The 15,686-nt window shown below is 36.0% G+C and overlaps 1 protein-coding gene across 1 annotated transcript in view; it reads right to left on the bottom strand.

The window, feature by feature from the left end:
- The window catches only part of DLC1 (DLC1 Rho GTPase activating protein), a 377,124-nt gene that overhangs the window by 353,014 nt on the left and 8,424 nt on the right, over nucleotides 1-15,686 (bottom strand). The window contains exon 2 of the mRNA XM_066380251.1: nucleotides 9,273-10,414. Coding sequence (XP_066236348.1) covers nucleotides 9,273-10,292 — 1,020 coding nt within the window. The 5' untranslated portion in view covers nucleotides 10,293-10,414. The remainder of the gene's footprint in view (nucleotides 1-9,272; nucleotides 10,415-15,686) is intronic.

The raw sequence follows: 15,686 nt of genomic DNA, 5'->3' as shown, positions 1-15,686 counted from the left end.
CCTGTATGTTTGCTCATCGGCCAGTGAGAGGCTTTAATAAAGGAATGGCCCACCATTTTTTGGCTCCACTGTCTCTTTGCCATCTGTCCAGATTCAGTGGGAACCTGCATGAGACTGGCCAGGACGGCCGCGACTACTGGCCATGCAAGCACCTTACAGCAAAATGAAGACAACATGCCAAGAACATTGTTGAGGAATGAACTGAAAATTAAAGTTCCACCTACACCAGGTGTCGGAAACCTTTTTGGCTGAGAGAGCCATGAACGCCACATATTTTAAAATATAATTCTGTGAGAGCCATACAACGACCCATGTACATTATGCATTATCCAATAAAAATTTGGTGTTGTCCCAAAGGACAGCTGTGATTGGCTTCAGCCACCCACAACCATGAACATGAGTGGTAGGAAATGAATGGATTATAATACATGAGAATGTTTTATATTTTTAATGTTACTATTTTTTTTTTTATTAAAGATTTGTCTGTGAGCCAGATGCAGCCATAGGATCCCGACCCCTGACCTACACCATGGCAAAAAACATACTGTGAAAAGTAACCACTCTGAACTCAAGAGCCCAGCTTTTGTTTCTTAAGTTAGGCTCTGGTTGGCTGTGTTGACTGAAACTTCACTTCCCTGTGCCTTTATGATGGGGGGTCAGAAAGAAAGGATCCATGAGCCTCCAAGGTGATACTTACTACAGAAGCTGAGCCTGCTTCCTGTTTCCCTTTGCACTTCCTTTAGAAACATGTGGGAGCAGAGCACCATCAGCCACCCTGCTAATGTCCCTGCGTAGGTTGCTTCCACTTCATTCCTGGGTGCTTTGTCACTTCCTCTACTGCAAGTCTCAGTTAAGAGACTTACCGCAGGAAGGCTAATATTGTATCTTAGATTGTGCTTGATTATTGCAAATATTAAAAATTAATTTGTGTGTGTGCATATATAATATTTTTAAATAAACTTACTTTATCCTTAGATTTTCTGCTATAATTTTGGCTTTTTACATTTCTTTTAAGAAAACAGTTTAATTCAATCAGAAATTTACAAATAGATTTTATGGCATAAATTGACCTTCAATTTAAATAATATTTAAATAACTTTAAAAAACAAAAAGTTATTTTTTTCACTTTTCTACTTTTTCTACTTTTAATCAGTCAAGGCTGGGTATATATGGTATGAATATAGATTTTGTTAGAATTTGACCTCTTCTCAGCTATAGGTCTGCAATTCTTCAGTTATTTACCTACGGAATCTTCATTTCAAATTTTAGTTTAAAAAGCGGATCATTCTAATGGTTGTACTATGCAGCTATTTCATTACATTTTCATCTCATTTGATGTTCCTAACAATCTGTAGGGACTCGTCTCAAATTTTCAGCGACCCATAATGCCCACAAAGATTAAATAACACCTCTCAGTTTATAGTGTGCTCCTTTTCCTCATCCCGACTTAATTTCTTGGTTAGAAAGTCAAGCTCAGACCAAGCCATTAATTTTCTAGACCAACTCATGATGCTCTTTTAATTACTTTTTAAGTCCTAGATTAACTTTTAATGTATATAAAAAGCAATGGATTCTTTTGAAGTTTCACTGGCTTAAAGCATAGAACCAAAAATTGAAGAGCTTCATTAATCACTAGTTTTATTCCTATGCCAATGTAAAGACAGAACTGAAAAAAGAATGAAAGTGTACTTTCCTATTTGCTTATGTTTCCTTTGGAAATTGAGAGGTTATCTCTAAAGTAGCACTATAATTTTCTCGACAGAAAATTATCTGTGGAATAGAGATCTTGTTGGCAGCAGGGAAATACTTTATTTCTAAGAACGTGAGCCAGAAAATGAACAGTCTGTTGGCAGCATTGGATTTTGTGTCCAGATAACAGGGGCAGAGCCCTGTTATGTAGGGTATGCTAGCTATCCCAACTTTTGTGGATATTGGCATTTCTTTGAGGGAGGCAGCCAAACTCTATGGTGGTTTTGTTGGTATTAAAAGATTAATAAGTTGGTCCTGGTTTATAGTAACAGAAATCCATGAGGATGAAATGAAATGTTTCACTATTACCACCGCCTCTAATGTGAAATTGGCTCTGAAATACCTATTAATTATTTAAAATAACATCATAAAATGTATTAATTCTTGCTCCAATAAAAGCTGATGTTGGGTAAATGTGAACTTATTAATGATCTTGTTACTAATAATGTAAATATGCAGTTTTGGTCCAAGTGACTGTTGGATGAGAGGCCCATCACACTTCATAACTACTTAAAAAAAATATCTGGAACAAGAAAAGTTCAGGTCTAGTTGCTTTTATTCAGAGTATATTTTTCTTCCTTTAAGGCACCTGGCAGAAAGATCTCTACTTTATGTGGTTTTCACAATAGAAATTAAAAAGAAATTTACTGTAGTCCAAGACTTAAACAAAAGTCTCTCCATCACCTACACTCACTTGTTTTTGTCATCTCCCCTCCCCTCTGCTCCCAACTTCTTCAAAGTGACTTTAACCAGGAAAGCCAGAGAATATCTAAACCAGAGGCCTCCCAACATTTTTGATTCTGTATTCTTCAGCAAGCATGTGTATGCTATTTACTTATAAACTGTAACACATATACTGTTGTAACAATAGATTGTATATTTTATAAAATGTATACAAAATTAAAGAAAAAATTAAAAATAAAGATAAATAAATGTTCTAATATTTTCCTCTTTTTCACTAACCCTTGCCCACTCCTATCTGGAAACAAATGAATATGTTCTAAATAATATTTCCTACTCAAATTACTACATAGTTACAATTAAGTTATTTTGTGGGAAAGGGTAGTAATAATCTTAAACTTGAAGGTTGTTTCTGAGACCCTGATTTTACAGAATTCTTTTCTTCTTCTTGTCCCCTCACACTCTGTTTTTGTGTGGAACCAGCAGGAAGAACAGAGAGATTATAATGTAAAGGAACGAATATTTGGTCACTGATTTTAGTTGTATGACTTTATTTCTTTTGCTTCTTTATAACTTGAGCTCTTGACACCTGAATTTGTCTTCTGATAATACGTCCCTTACCATGACAGAAATATTTACTCATTGAAACAATTATGGACAGGGCCCTAAACACTAGGCTAGATGCTGTAGACAAAAAATTGAATTGGTATAGACATGAAACTGCCCCAGTGAGTTTATGTTTCAGTTAGCAATGGTGAAATCAATGAAATTCATAGTAAACATTAGAATAGAAATAAGTCTACTAAAAATGAAGAAAGAATCAAACAATTTGATTGAAGAAATTGGGTAAGGTCCTCCCCAACTTTCTATGCAAAAATATTTTCAGGTCTTGAAATATGAGATTATCAGGGCTTCTTCCTCAGCCTGGTGGAGCTATATATAGCCCAAGTTAGCCGAGTTCCTAATGTGAAATGAAAATAACAATGGTTTATCCCCCCTGCTCTGTAATTGCTAGAGTCAAATTCATGTCCCTGGTCTCCTTGTTACGCTTCTGTTGGTGATAACCATAATGTTATCATGTTGAAACAATCTGATTCCAGCCTGCTATAAGTCTACATTTTGTCAAGACTTGCTTTGTTCTTTCTCCTTGCCATGGACTGGTGCCTCTCTTCGTCTCCTATTTTAGCCTCATCTTCTTTCTCTTTGTCACCCTTACCCCACCTTTATCTCTCTTTCTACTTTCTTTCTTCTCTTTCTCCACATCTCCTTGTGTCCCCTTCCCCTTCTCACTTTCCTTCTCACTGCTGCCCCCTACCTTCAGTGCCCGCTGTATGTGTTAGCCAGACAGAAGCCTTATTAGAGAACTCTAGTGGCATTTTAGTGGCCAAACGGTTCATAATGTAAGGAACTGCTCTCTGGCTCATGGTGATATACCAAGTATGCAGAAGAACACAGAACAGGGCCTGGGATATTGAAAATGCTCAATACCTATTACTGATGGATTTTGTCAGATGCGGTATCTGGTTTATCCTTTATCATATAATTAAATGGTTTTGCATTTTCATTGTAGTTGGTTTTAGGAAAATGATGTTTGTTATAAAGCAAAATATTAGAGCCCCAAATATCTGCAAAGTTGTTTTGGTTTTCTAGTTGTTTATAAGGCAAAACCCAGTTTAAATGGCATAAAATAATTTGATGGTTTTCAATGACTTAAGGGCACAAAACGAGCTACTCACAAAGCTACCAGCTTCACCTGGGACACACAGTCAACTAAAAACATGGCTGGAACGAACCAGTATTATACATCTACAGACCACTTTTCCATCTGGTAACAACTTTACCTTGACAACTCTAATTCTTGACCTCAGGAAACAAAATTTTAAAACAATACAATGTGCTCAACAGGACTGTGTCTTTAAAATCAGTGTGACCTTAGTGTAAATCAATGAACTGTTCTTATGACTCTATCTACAGAGCTATACAGAACCGGACAAAAGCGGATTCACAGTTGCTCATGTAGAAAATAATACAATAATTAATAAATAATAGTACAAGAAAACTCAGTGCTCAGCGTATTCACAACTGTAAACCAACCTTTCCCCCACCCTGTGTATACTTATCCTGCTTTCCCTTCCTTCCCTCTGTATCACCTCTTGTCAGGCTTATTCACAAACTCGAATTCTTCCACTGGTCCTTGCTATCATTCAACATCCATTCTTGGGGCCTCAACCATGTTTTTGGTTTTTATTTCTTAGACAAGTTTTTCCTTCCCTTTTATACTCATCCAGCTCAAGGTGACAGAGCAGTTAGATACACAGGTCTGGGGTTTTGACAACATACACAATAATTATGTGTGTGCATGAGAAAGATGCTCTTTAAGGCACTTTTATGCTGGTTTTCTGTGATAGCAGTCAAATTTGTAGCGTAAATGATACAATTTAGTTTATTGTTAGACTGTGGGGTTTTTGTTCAAATGTGCCATTGTGTGTCTTCTCAAAGTTTGGACTATTTTTGCATTATCTTTCAGAGTTTATTTTGCTTTGTAATATGGTTTATTTTTTAATGTGAGCAAATGAAAACATCTTCATACATTTATGCAACTGTTATGGTTATTCAAAAATTTGGGAACTTTAAAAATAGCCTTTAGTGAAGACTGAATTTTGGCCTCTCTTTAATTAGTAAACCACCATCAAGAAGAAATATACTAGTTCTCTAAAAAAAAAAATCTAACCTCAAGTTTTTTCCTACATATTTTCCATCTTCACATCTCATTTGGTTTTAAAAGACCACTTCTTAGACTGTCTCCCTCCTCCAGATTTCTTTGGAATTTGTTTCAGAATTTACTCTTAACCAGCTGCTTTACCCCAAAGACCCACCCACGCCCTATAAGTGCTGGTCCTATGCCACACAACCTTCTGGCTAGCTCATTTCTGATGTCTGCTCATAATCTATTTGGTTTCCCTTTGATTTCAGTGGCTTCACTTTAATGATACATTTCATCATATTCAGGAAAATTATTAGCTTAAAAGGTTAATATTTATATATACTACAAATACAGTCCTCTCCAATTGGAACTTCTAGTAAATATACGTGTAGCTATCCTTGATGGCCAAAAACATCATTGGAAAACAAGAAAAAAATATATCATGCAATACAGTACATGCCTGCCAAGATTTATAGGTTTCAAGAAATGATCATTTATATTTACAGTACAGTGTCTTTAGAATACTATTTCAGTACATTCTGAAGATCACTCTTATAAGCTCTGTTTTTGTTTTCAGCTTTTGCAAGGCTTAGACTCTTGATTATATCCTGACCAAAGAGAAGAAAACAAACAAAAAACACTCATGCTCATAAATTCAACGAAGGATTTGGTTCACTCACATGACCATCAGATAATAGGCTGATTAAAGTTCTCTAACTAAAATTTTATTAGCTCATATTCTGTTTCACCTTTCCAAACTCTAATCTGAAAGCTGTCACCATAGCTGACAAAGAGTTTGGAAGCTACAGACAATTGATCAAACTCTTTTCAGATACTGGCATCTACTTCCTTTGACATGAAAATGTGTCTCTCCCAAAGGCTTATCTGTTGTAAACAAGACGCACTGGATGAGGACTCAAGTAGTTGAACTCTTGTCAATATTTTGAAAGACTTTATAAATATTTGTTTCCATTTGTAAAAGTAATAATAATCATGATAACAAGATGAAGCGTTGTTTTGTGTCAAGCAAAAATTGCTTCAAGTCGTTTATACATCTAACATTATTTTCTTTATGTACATTTGTTAAGTACATGTATTTCTCCCATAATTCTATAGTCTTTTATAAAAATTATATTGGGTAAAAAGAGAAAATCCCTTGTTTCTACCCTTTTAATTCTATTATCTTAAAGTAACTGCTGTTAACAATTGTGTGCCTATTTATCTAGGATTCAGCTGTCAACATAAAAATACTTCCAAACCTGTAAGAATTTTTAATGAGTTTATTTGAGCCAAATTGTTGACAATTGCCAGGAAACAAAGTCTCAATAGATTGAGAATGTGCTCCAGAAAGTGGTGGTTTTACCACTTGTTTTATACAGAGACATAAAGGGGTTACATGAAATAGATTGGATTGGTGATAAATTAGGGAGGTGGGAGAAAGCAAGGGGGATAAAAAGTCATGAAACTTTTTTTACATAGGCAGGAATAAGATAGTTCATAGTTAATTAACATGGTAACAGTAACAGTGAAGGGATTTGTGGGTTCCTGCCCTGGTGGGACACTTGCCCCGGGAGGCCGGAAAGAAGATAACCCTCATGTTATCAGGTACAATATTGTAGATGCAAAAGACAACAGTCAGGCTGGATTCAGGTAAGGATTGACCTTTATTAGAGAACAGTACCTGCGTAGGACATGACTACCCACCATGAACTGCTTTTAGTTAGAAAGTCTGCCCTGGCTAGATCACTAGGTTGGTGAGAACATCGCCCTGAAGCACAAAGGCTGCTGGTTTGATCCTTGTCAGGGCACATACAGAAACAGATCAATGTTTCTGTCTCTCTCCCTCCCTTCTTCTCTCGCTAAAATTCAATTAAAAAAAAAAAAGACTCAATTTCAGTCCATCCTGTGTGTTTACTTTAGGTCTCTGGGTCTGTGAGGACACTATTCAAGGCTCACTTGAGCTGGTCAGGTTCAGCATGTGGTCCCTTTTCGTCCACACAGCATATTCTTATTTAGTCATAGAGAGATTTATACCAGTATTAATATCTATATCTGTATCTATCTCTATATAAGTTGGGCTATGCTAGATACATTGTTCTGGGTTTGGCATTTCCAGATACGCAGTATCATGAGCATCATGAGTTAGTATACATGGATCTCATTCCGTCTTTTTGATGGTTGCATAGCATTCCAAACTGTAGCATAGTTTATATATAAAATTTTATTATTAACTATAGCATATACATAGTATTCTAAATGATAATTAAACATTCTTGGTTGATGGAAATTTATTTTTTTATTTTTTGTCAGTAACATACACTTCACCTAGGAACATATCAGTACATAAATTTTTATAAAATTATTTTATTATTTCTTTTGACAAAGTCCTAAAATGGCTAATTGCCAAGTCAAAGGTATTTTAACTCATCAGTATAAGATAGAACAAAAATTCCTACACCATTTTATTCTAGAGGCTTCTCCTATAATCATACTTTTCCAGAGTAAATTCCAAATTTAAAATTTTGCATTAAACCTGGTTTTATAAGGCATCACAATGTAGAGTCAAAACAAATATTTCACCAGACAATGCCATAACACTTTAGAATGATGAAATACTTAAAATAGAATATTTAAGTTAGAACTTGTAGATGAGATATAATTACAGCTCTCACAATGCAACCATGCTATAGCGGCATGTCCAAGAGCAAATTCTTTCCAGCATTCTTAGTATTGATAGAAATATCCAAGTGGTGAGCATATGTTTCTGGAATTTTTAATGTTTCTGTCGGCAGTTGGGCAGGGTTTGACTTACTTTAAGGGAGCTATGTCATAGGTTGGTTAATACTCTCTGATGTCATTATTGCATTCCCTCCAACAGATTTGATAGGATACACAAAAATTTCTGAAAAAGTGACCTGAACATTCCAATCTAAACAACTTGATGGAGCATTAGCATTTTAGTACAATTTGTATAAGGAAGGGTTTGCCAGAAGCGCAGAATGATCCGTTGGTATATAGTTTGGGCACATTGATCTTTGCTGTAAAGTCTTTGGCTTCACTTAAACTGACTTATGACATGTCACTGATCTAGTTTGTTAGTGAAACCACAGTTTATGGAAACCAGATTTCTTTACCACAAAGAGAGTTGGAGATTTTTACCTCTTGTTGATCACTTACTTGAACAGAACTGAGAACATGAATTTTGTGTTATAATTACAATTACAGATTAATATTATATCAAAAGAGGGTCAAGGATGTCACACTACAGTGTCCAATCGGCATTGCTTTTTCAATGTCAATGGCCATATTGGATTTATAGAAGAAACTGTATGCATATTTATACTAGGATTATAGAGCAGTACATTGTTGGAAGAGTTTTGGGAAAATCCTAACTACAAGACAAACTTTGGTCAAGCATTCACTAGCTAACCCATGCTTTATGTAACTCCACTCCAAACCTTGCTTCTCTCACCTCGAAACTACTTAAGGGAGCATAGCATCTAGCATTAGTCAGGGGGCCTTGGCATACAAAACTAATCTCAGTTATTGGCCCTTTTTTGTCAAGAGTTAAAGAAATGTTGATATATCTATTGATAATGAATGTGCCAGGGATCATTTCAAATAATATCAGCCTAGTTTTGCGAAGGGGGTATTGTTGCGCATATATATATGTCATTTCTAACATGTAACTTATAGTACTTTCTCTATAATAAAATATGCTTTCCCAAGGGACAAAGAAACAAACCCAAATAAGTGATATTAAATTTTAAAAAATACCTTGACTTTTTTTTCTGAAAATTAAAGGTTACTTTTCAGATGGGCTTTGAACACTATGCTTTCTGGTGACTCCTTAATTCCAACTAAAGAAAGTGAAACCAACTCTGTCTTCAACACAATCTCAAAATAAAACGTTCATAAACCATTGTAAATATTATTAAAGAAATGGGTAGGTTATTACATTTTAATTTTTACAAATTTTAATGGTTTCCCTGAGAGGTATTTTGAGTTACACAACTACATTACTGGGCAAAAGAAACATCTACATATCTCTTTAATATTACCAAAAGAAAAAAAAAGTGATGGAAACAAGGATATTTACAAAATTCCAAAAGTGAGATAATCTATGCATGTGTCTTACCTTTCTTTTGCGAAGTCTGACTTGATTATCTGTGGGTTCCTGGGTGGCCAGAGGCTCCTTTACGTGTAAACACTGCGTGCCATCTCCTGAGTTGACCTCTGGGAGACTCTTGTTTTGATGTTCTGAGAAACCACTCTTCCGCAGCCCATTTTCAGCTGACATTCCACTGGGGTAGGAAAGAGGCTGCAGAAGGCAGCTTCCAGTATCTGCTTTTAATAATGGCAGTCCTCTGTCCGTACAAGGAATAGCAAAACACTCATCTTGTACTACACTGCAGGTGTTTCTTTCATGTTCCTCCTTAGGGAAGTCAGGTTTCCTTCGTTGCCGGGCAATTACAGCAGAATTAAGCAATTGCTTCTCAGGCACAGTATCCTTCACATTCAATGCATCACAGACATTTATTTGGGATGCATCTTTTATTTCACATAAGCTTATATCATGACAAAGCTCCAGGCTTTTACTTATAATATCAATAACTTTTCTCTCCCCCCTTTGTTCTACTAGTGCTAAATCAGTTCCACCAGCCAGTCCCCAGGACTTATAAACATCTTGGTTTCTTTCTGGGACAGGCAATGTCTTTAGTAAGGAGCCTGCTCCTTTGACGCCATGTTGGTCTGATGTTTTATGCCCTTGGGAAGTTAAAATCTGTTTATCGTCTTTGAGATATAGATCAGAATCGGTATCCTCATCAGAAACATGCACTAGTGTTTCTGTGCTGGCTTCCAGAGAAAGAAACTCCTCACCTTCGTGGCTGTCATTTTCATCCACCTCCTTTGAAATGTGACCCATTGGCCTTCCAGGGAAATCGCTCAGCTCTGATCCATGACAGCAGTCCGGTAGTGAAACACACTTCTCTTTGCGGTCCGCATTTAGAGTTGCATCTTTTTCCATACTTGCCTGCAAGCTGTCAGCTCCTAGTCCATGATGACATGGTGTGTTATGATCATCAGTACTAAAAGCCTGTTCCATCCATTGGGTCACATGTTCTTCCCAGCTTCTCTTTCTGATAGCTACAGACATGTCATTGTAGTTTAACAACAGATAGAGAGATACATTCCATATGAGACAAAAGGAGATGGAACTTGATGAAAGATTACTTCAAATTTGCCGATTGAAGAGAATGAGTTTTATCATTTCACCACCTGTTAAAAAATTTAAATATATATATATATATAGTTCAGTATATGATTCTAAAGTAAAAAATATATCTTGGAAAAGAGAGCACTTAATCAGTATTAGAAAGATTGAGTTTATAAAATTTCTGTTTAATAGCTTTAATAGTGTCACCTTTTTAAGAAGCAGCCTAACATTAGAAGAAAATTTTACATCGAATGTTTCTGATCAGAAAGTCATTGACAACATTTTTAAATACCGCTGGATTAACTGATCTATTAACGAATAAAGAGATATAACTATTGAACACTGAACACTCCAGTAAGAAAATATTTGGATTGCAATACTTAATAAAATTCACCAGAAGAAACTTGTTACTCTAGCTTACCTGCTTTCCTAATTTACTTTTGTGAACATAGGTTTTTACAGAAATCTATTTGCTGTTTGGTTTGAATTTCAACGAAGGCCACCAGGGAACTGTTCAGGCAAAATTTGAGCTATAGAGACAGCACTTGTAATGTATTAGTGTGCCAAAGAGCTAATACAGATCCTGAGCTATCAGGATGTAGTTACTCCAGGGAGTGACTAAGAAACATGAAATAATCCAGTTTAGCTCATATTAACACATAATTCATGGATAAGAAAGTGTAACACATACCATTTGCAATATCTCAGGATGAATACATTTATATGTATCCTATTACTGCTACTACTAGCTAGCTAGCTAGCTAGTATTGTTGAAGCCTAGAGAAATTAAATAACGTGCCCAAGGTTATATATATATCCAGGAAGTGAGCCAGATTCAGATGAGGCCCTGGTTCTAAGGCCAGGATTAGATAGCCATTGTCTCCATGGAATGAGATCCCACCTCCACCCCTTTCTGCCACAGATCTTTAGTATATATACACTCTAAACTCAGGCAGGAATTCAGGGGAAGCAAAAGGGAGATGTGAGTATGCTAAGACAATCGGAATAATTCCTCAGAGCTTTTCATCTATTTATTTGGCTTCTATTGAGCTTAGTTTGTATACTTCTGTTTGAATTTGGCCATAAAAAATTAAAGTAAACAAGAAAACCAGGCATAAGATAAGGTCAGAATATAAACGCATTCCTGGTATCCATACTTTTTGCCTTGAATATTACAACCCTTAGTTAAAGGACACAGATTATACCAGTGTAAACTCAGCCTTATAAAATGTTATTCCATAATGAAATCAAATTAATAGAGTGTAAAAGAAAAATCTCCAAAAGCAGACACTTCTAGTTTGTACTTCACATAAGAATTTCCAGTACAGAACATGGATTGGCTTATGGATTTTAACCATAAACAAGATTAACTGCTGTGCTGGTTTTGGGTCACTCCAGTCTATCGGGAAGAGGTCTGACTCCTCACCAAAAATTTCAAGCTATTCTGACTAAGCTCTAAGCACATGCCAGAAAGGTAAATATTCCCATCCTGTGGAGACCAGTGAAGTGAAGGAATGTACTAGAATTCGGTTCCCCAGCCTGACCAAATATCTTTCGGGCTACTATTTGGTTCCCTCAAAGGTCTGTGAGCATCTTTGAAAACGGTCAGCATTCACATTTTCCATGTTGGCATTCATTCCGCACTCAAATGAAAATGTAAAGTCCTTGAATTCCATGCATAAGTCATTATAGTGTGGGAGGTTACAGAAAGTGGAAAAAACACATAGATGCAGGTCAGAAAATTCTTGCTTTCATGGGCAAATTTGGGCTGTAATAGGGTGGTTCTGTTTTAGATGCTTTCTTTTCTTTATTTTTATCCAGTGTAGAAAAGAGAGGGCTAACTTAAGAAATGCCAAGTGGTATTACTGTGTCATTCCTAAATCACATTTACATTTAAATTGAGACTGAATTCTGGTTTCCTTTCTTTTACTAAGGAGAAAAAGAGTTTTATTAACCCCTTGGGGAACAGATTATATTAAATTTTGCTTTTAAGACCTTATCATAATATTAACTAATTCCACCCAACCTTAACAAGTAAGTAAGTGCTTTATACCATCAAAGGAAGACAGTTCAAGAAGTTCTGAGACAATCTGGCTACAAAGAGAGATTAAGAATTAAATATATACTAGCTCCTTCTGTCCTAATATATAGTATATAGTGTTAACTCCTTCTGTCTCTATTCTAGGTTATTTCCCAATTATTCTCGTGAATAATGTGTCTTTACTTTGAAGATCAATGTCCTAATTATTGTTATGATCATCATCACTACATTTTGAGTGCTCGTTGCATAATATTCTGTGGTCTGACAGATTAAGATAATATATCTACAAGCTTTCTTATTAACACTTCCTATTTAAATTCTGGTTTGTAATATTTATAGTTAAAATCTGCCTGCACGATCTAAAAGCTGAACAGAATATTAACAATAAGGAGCACTGGACTAGTTTCAGTCACCTCTCAGCATATGGGCCTGATTTTCTAAACCATCTGAATTAGGTACAATCCGTCCTATATGTAAGATGATAAAATCCTTCAAAAAGTCCAAGTCCTTATGACCAGCTTCACCAGGATGCTTTATTTAAAATTATACTTCTAACTACTGACTTCTTATTTTGTAAATTTCTATTACATTTTTTTGGTAATCGTTTTTATGTAGTTTCATTCAGAATGAGCTCAGCTGCTGAGTGTTTGGATGAAGGGTCTGGAAAAGTGTAGGTCATTCCAGGGTGTTGATTTTATGAAGTGAATTTCCATGGGGATTTTTCACTTCTTAAATGCATGTGTTCAAACACCACTGTATTAACATTATAGGAGACTGTGTGTATTCCAATTATGTAAATTTCCACAAAAATATTTGTGAATTGTCCAAATATATGTTTTTGTGATATTAATGCACAGGATGTTCAGACACAAAGTGATTTCAAATTTATCATTTGGGTTAATTTTGTAGCACTTAATACTCCATAAGATAAGCATTTTTTTTTTTTTTTTTTTTTTTTTTTCTGAAGCTGGAAACGGGGAGAGACAGTCAGACAGACTCCCGCATGCGCCCGACCGGGATCCACCCGGCACGCCCACCATGGGGCAACGCTCTGCCCACCAGGGGGCGATGCTCTGCCCATCCTGGGCGTCGCCATATTGCGACCAGAGCCACTCTAGCGCCTGGGGCAGAGGCCACAGAGCCATCCCCAGCGCCCGGGCCATCTTTGCTCCAATGGAGCCTCGGCTGCAGGAGGGGAAGAGAGAGACAGAGAGGAAAGTGCAGCGGAGGGGTGGAGAAGCAAATGGGCGCTTCTCCTGTGTGCCCTGGCCGGGAATCGAACCCGGGTCCTCCGCACGCTAGGCCGACGCTCTACCGCTGAGCCAACCGGCCAGGGCCATAAGATAAGCATTTTTATGACATACAGTATATCTTTTTAAAATTAATTATAATTGTACTAATAAACAACTACAAATGAATACATTCTATTGAGAATCACTGACATATATCTGATATCAGTGATCATGGCTCTTCTTTGAACTTGCTGCTGAAATAAACACATACCTTAGATTTTGGCCTGGCAATTGTCCCTAAGGAAGAAGAGTTTGATGATAATCACTATTGCTGATTCTATAGCCTAGAAGAACATGAGGCAAATGAAGGACTTATTGTTGGCAGTACTGTAGAACTGACGGTAACACTGCCTGATCATCATTCATTCAACAAGTGTCTATTCTGTACCCAATGGGACACAGAGATTCTGCTAAATATTGGGAATATAGGCCTACATATATAATATATGCAACCTTTCCTAAAGAAGCTTTCAATTTTTTTGGAAGAAATTCATGTAAACAAGGATAATAAGTTCTTGCACAAATGCCATGGAAAATTTAACACAAAGAAGGGGATCATCTATCCTCCCTTCCTCTTTCTTCCTTCCCTCTCTCCCTCTTTCCCTCCCTTCCTCCCTCTCTCTTTCCTTCCCTCTCTCTGTCCCTTCTTCCTTCCTTCTTTCTTTCCTTCTTTCTGTAGTGTTGGGAATGGTGCAAATGTTAAATAAGGCTTCCTGTGGAGGAAACCCGTGAATGAGGCCTTCTGTGAGAAATTTCCTACCTCCAATGCATGCAGGTCAAATGGAAATTGAGATAGATTTTCTACTATATGTGGTAAGTCTTTCTTTCTTTCTGGCTTCAGATGTTTACTATTCTACAAAATTGCTTACAACTTGAAAACTCATTGACCACACAATGGTAGCAAATTTCTATGGAACATTTCAAAAAAAATTGATGAAAGAAATTTTTCAAAGAAAAAAAAAATCAGAGAATTTTCCAGAACTAATGACCTAAAATTTCAGATTGAAGAGAATTCATGGAGTAGGCAATAATACAAAGAATAAAAATAGACCATACCAAAAAACATTTTTGTGAAATTTTAGGAATTTATAGGTAAACAAATGGTAATAAATATTATCAGAGAGAGAAAAAAGAGATTATATATTAGGTACTGGGAATCCTAATGGTACTAGATTTCTCAACACTAGAAATAAGACAGACAAATATACCTTCAAAGTTATGGTAGGAAATTATTTCTACTTTGAAATTATATGAGAAGCCTGAAATCCTTTTTCCTCTTCTCAAGAGACTACTGAAGGAATAATTCCACCCAAATTGGAGAATAAAAAAATAGAAAAGAAACATGGCAAGAAGGAAGCCATGAATTCAACACAATGGCTCAGGAATGAATTTCCAGAGTGAAATTTATGGAACAGGTTGTGGACAATCATTTCACATAAATTCTAACTCTTTCTACAAGAAATGTCTCTAAGGAAAAAGAAAAACCATGGAAATAATAAATTATATAATGTATGTGACCAAATTGAGTAAAGTCAGACAATTTAAGGCAAAGAATTAGTAATGATTATATAGAGAACTAAGGAAATCATTTAACCCCAACAAAAACAAAGTTTTTTGAAAAAGGAAATATAACCATAATATACTACCTGAATTAGTTGTAAAATTTTTCAGTAACCAAGATAATGCAAATAGTAAACACTGACTCAATCAAAATTATGGAACAACTATTTCCAGAGCACAGGGTTTTGTGGGGCGCACAGTTAGCGATGGTGAGCAGGATAGTTTTAGAGAGCTGATGTTTAAATATTCTATGTAGGGAATTGACTGATAATGTCTACAATGGAAAAAAACACATTAGAATCACATTGTGTGTTTAGAAGTACGGAAGTAAATATCAGGAGAAATAGCTAAAACCCATCTTAAGTGTTATGATTCAGAGTATTATTTGCTTAAGATAGGGAAAAAAGTATCTATGAATCTCAGAAATCAAGTTAAATAATA

Source organism: Saccopteryx leptura, chromosome 4 (assembly GCF_036850995.1).
Source record: "Saccopteryx leptura isolate mSacLep1 chromosome 4, mSacLep1_pri_phased_curated, whole genome shotgun sequence".
Classification (NCBI taxonomy): domain Eukaryota; kingdom Metazoa; phylum Chordata; class Mammalia; order Chiroptera; family Emballonuridae; genus Saccopteryx; species Saccopteryx leptura.
This window is presented reverse-complemented; position numbering and strand designations above follow the sequence as displayed.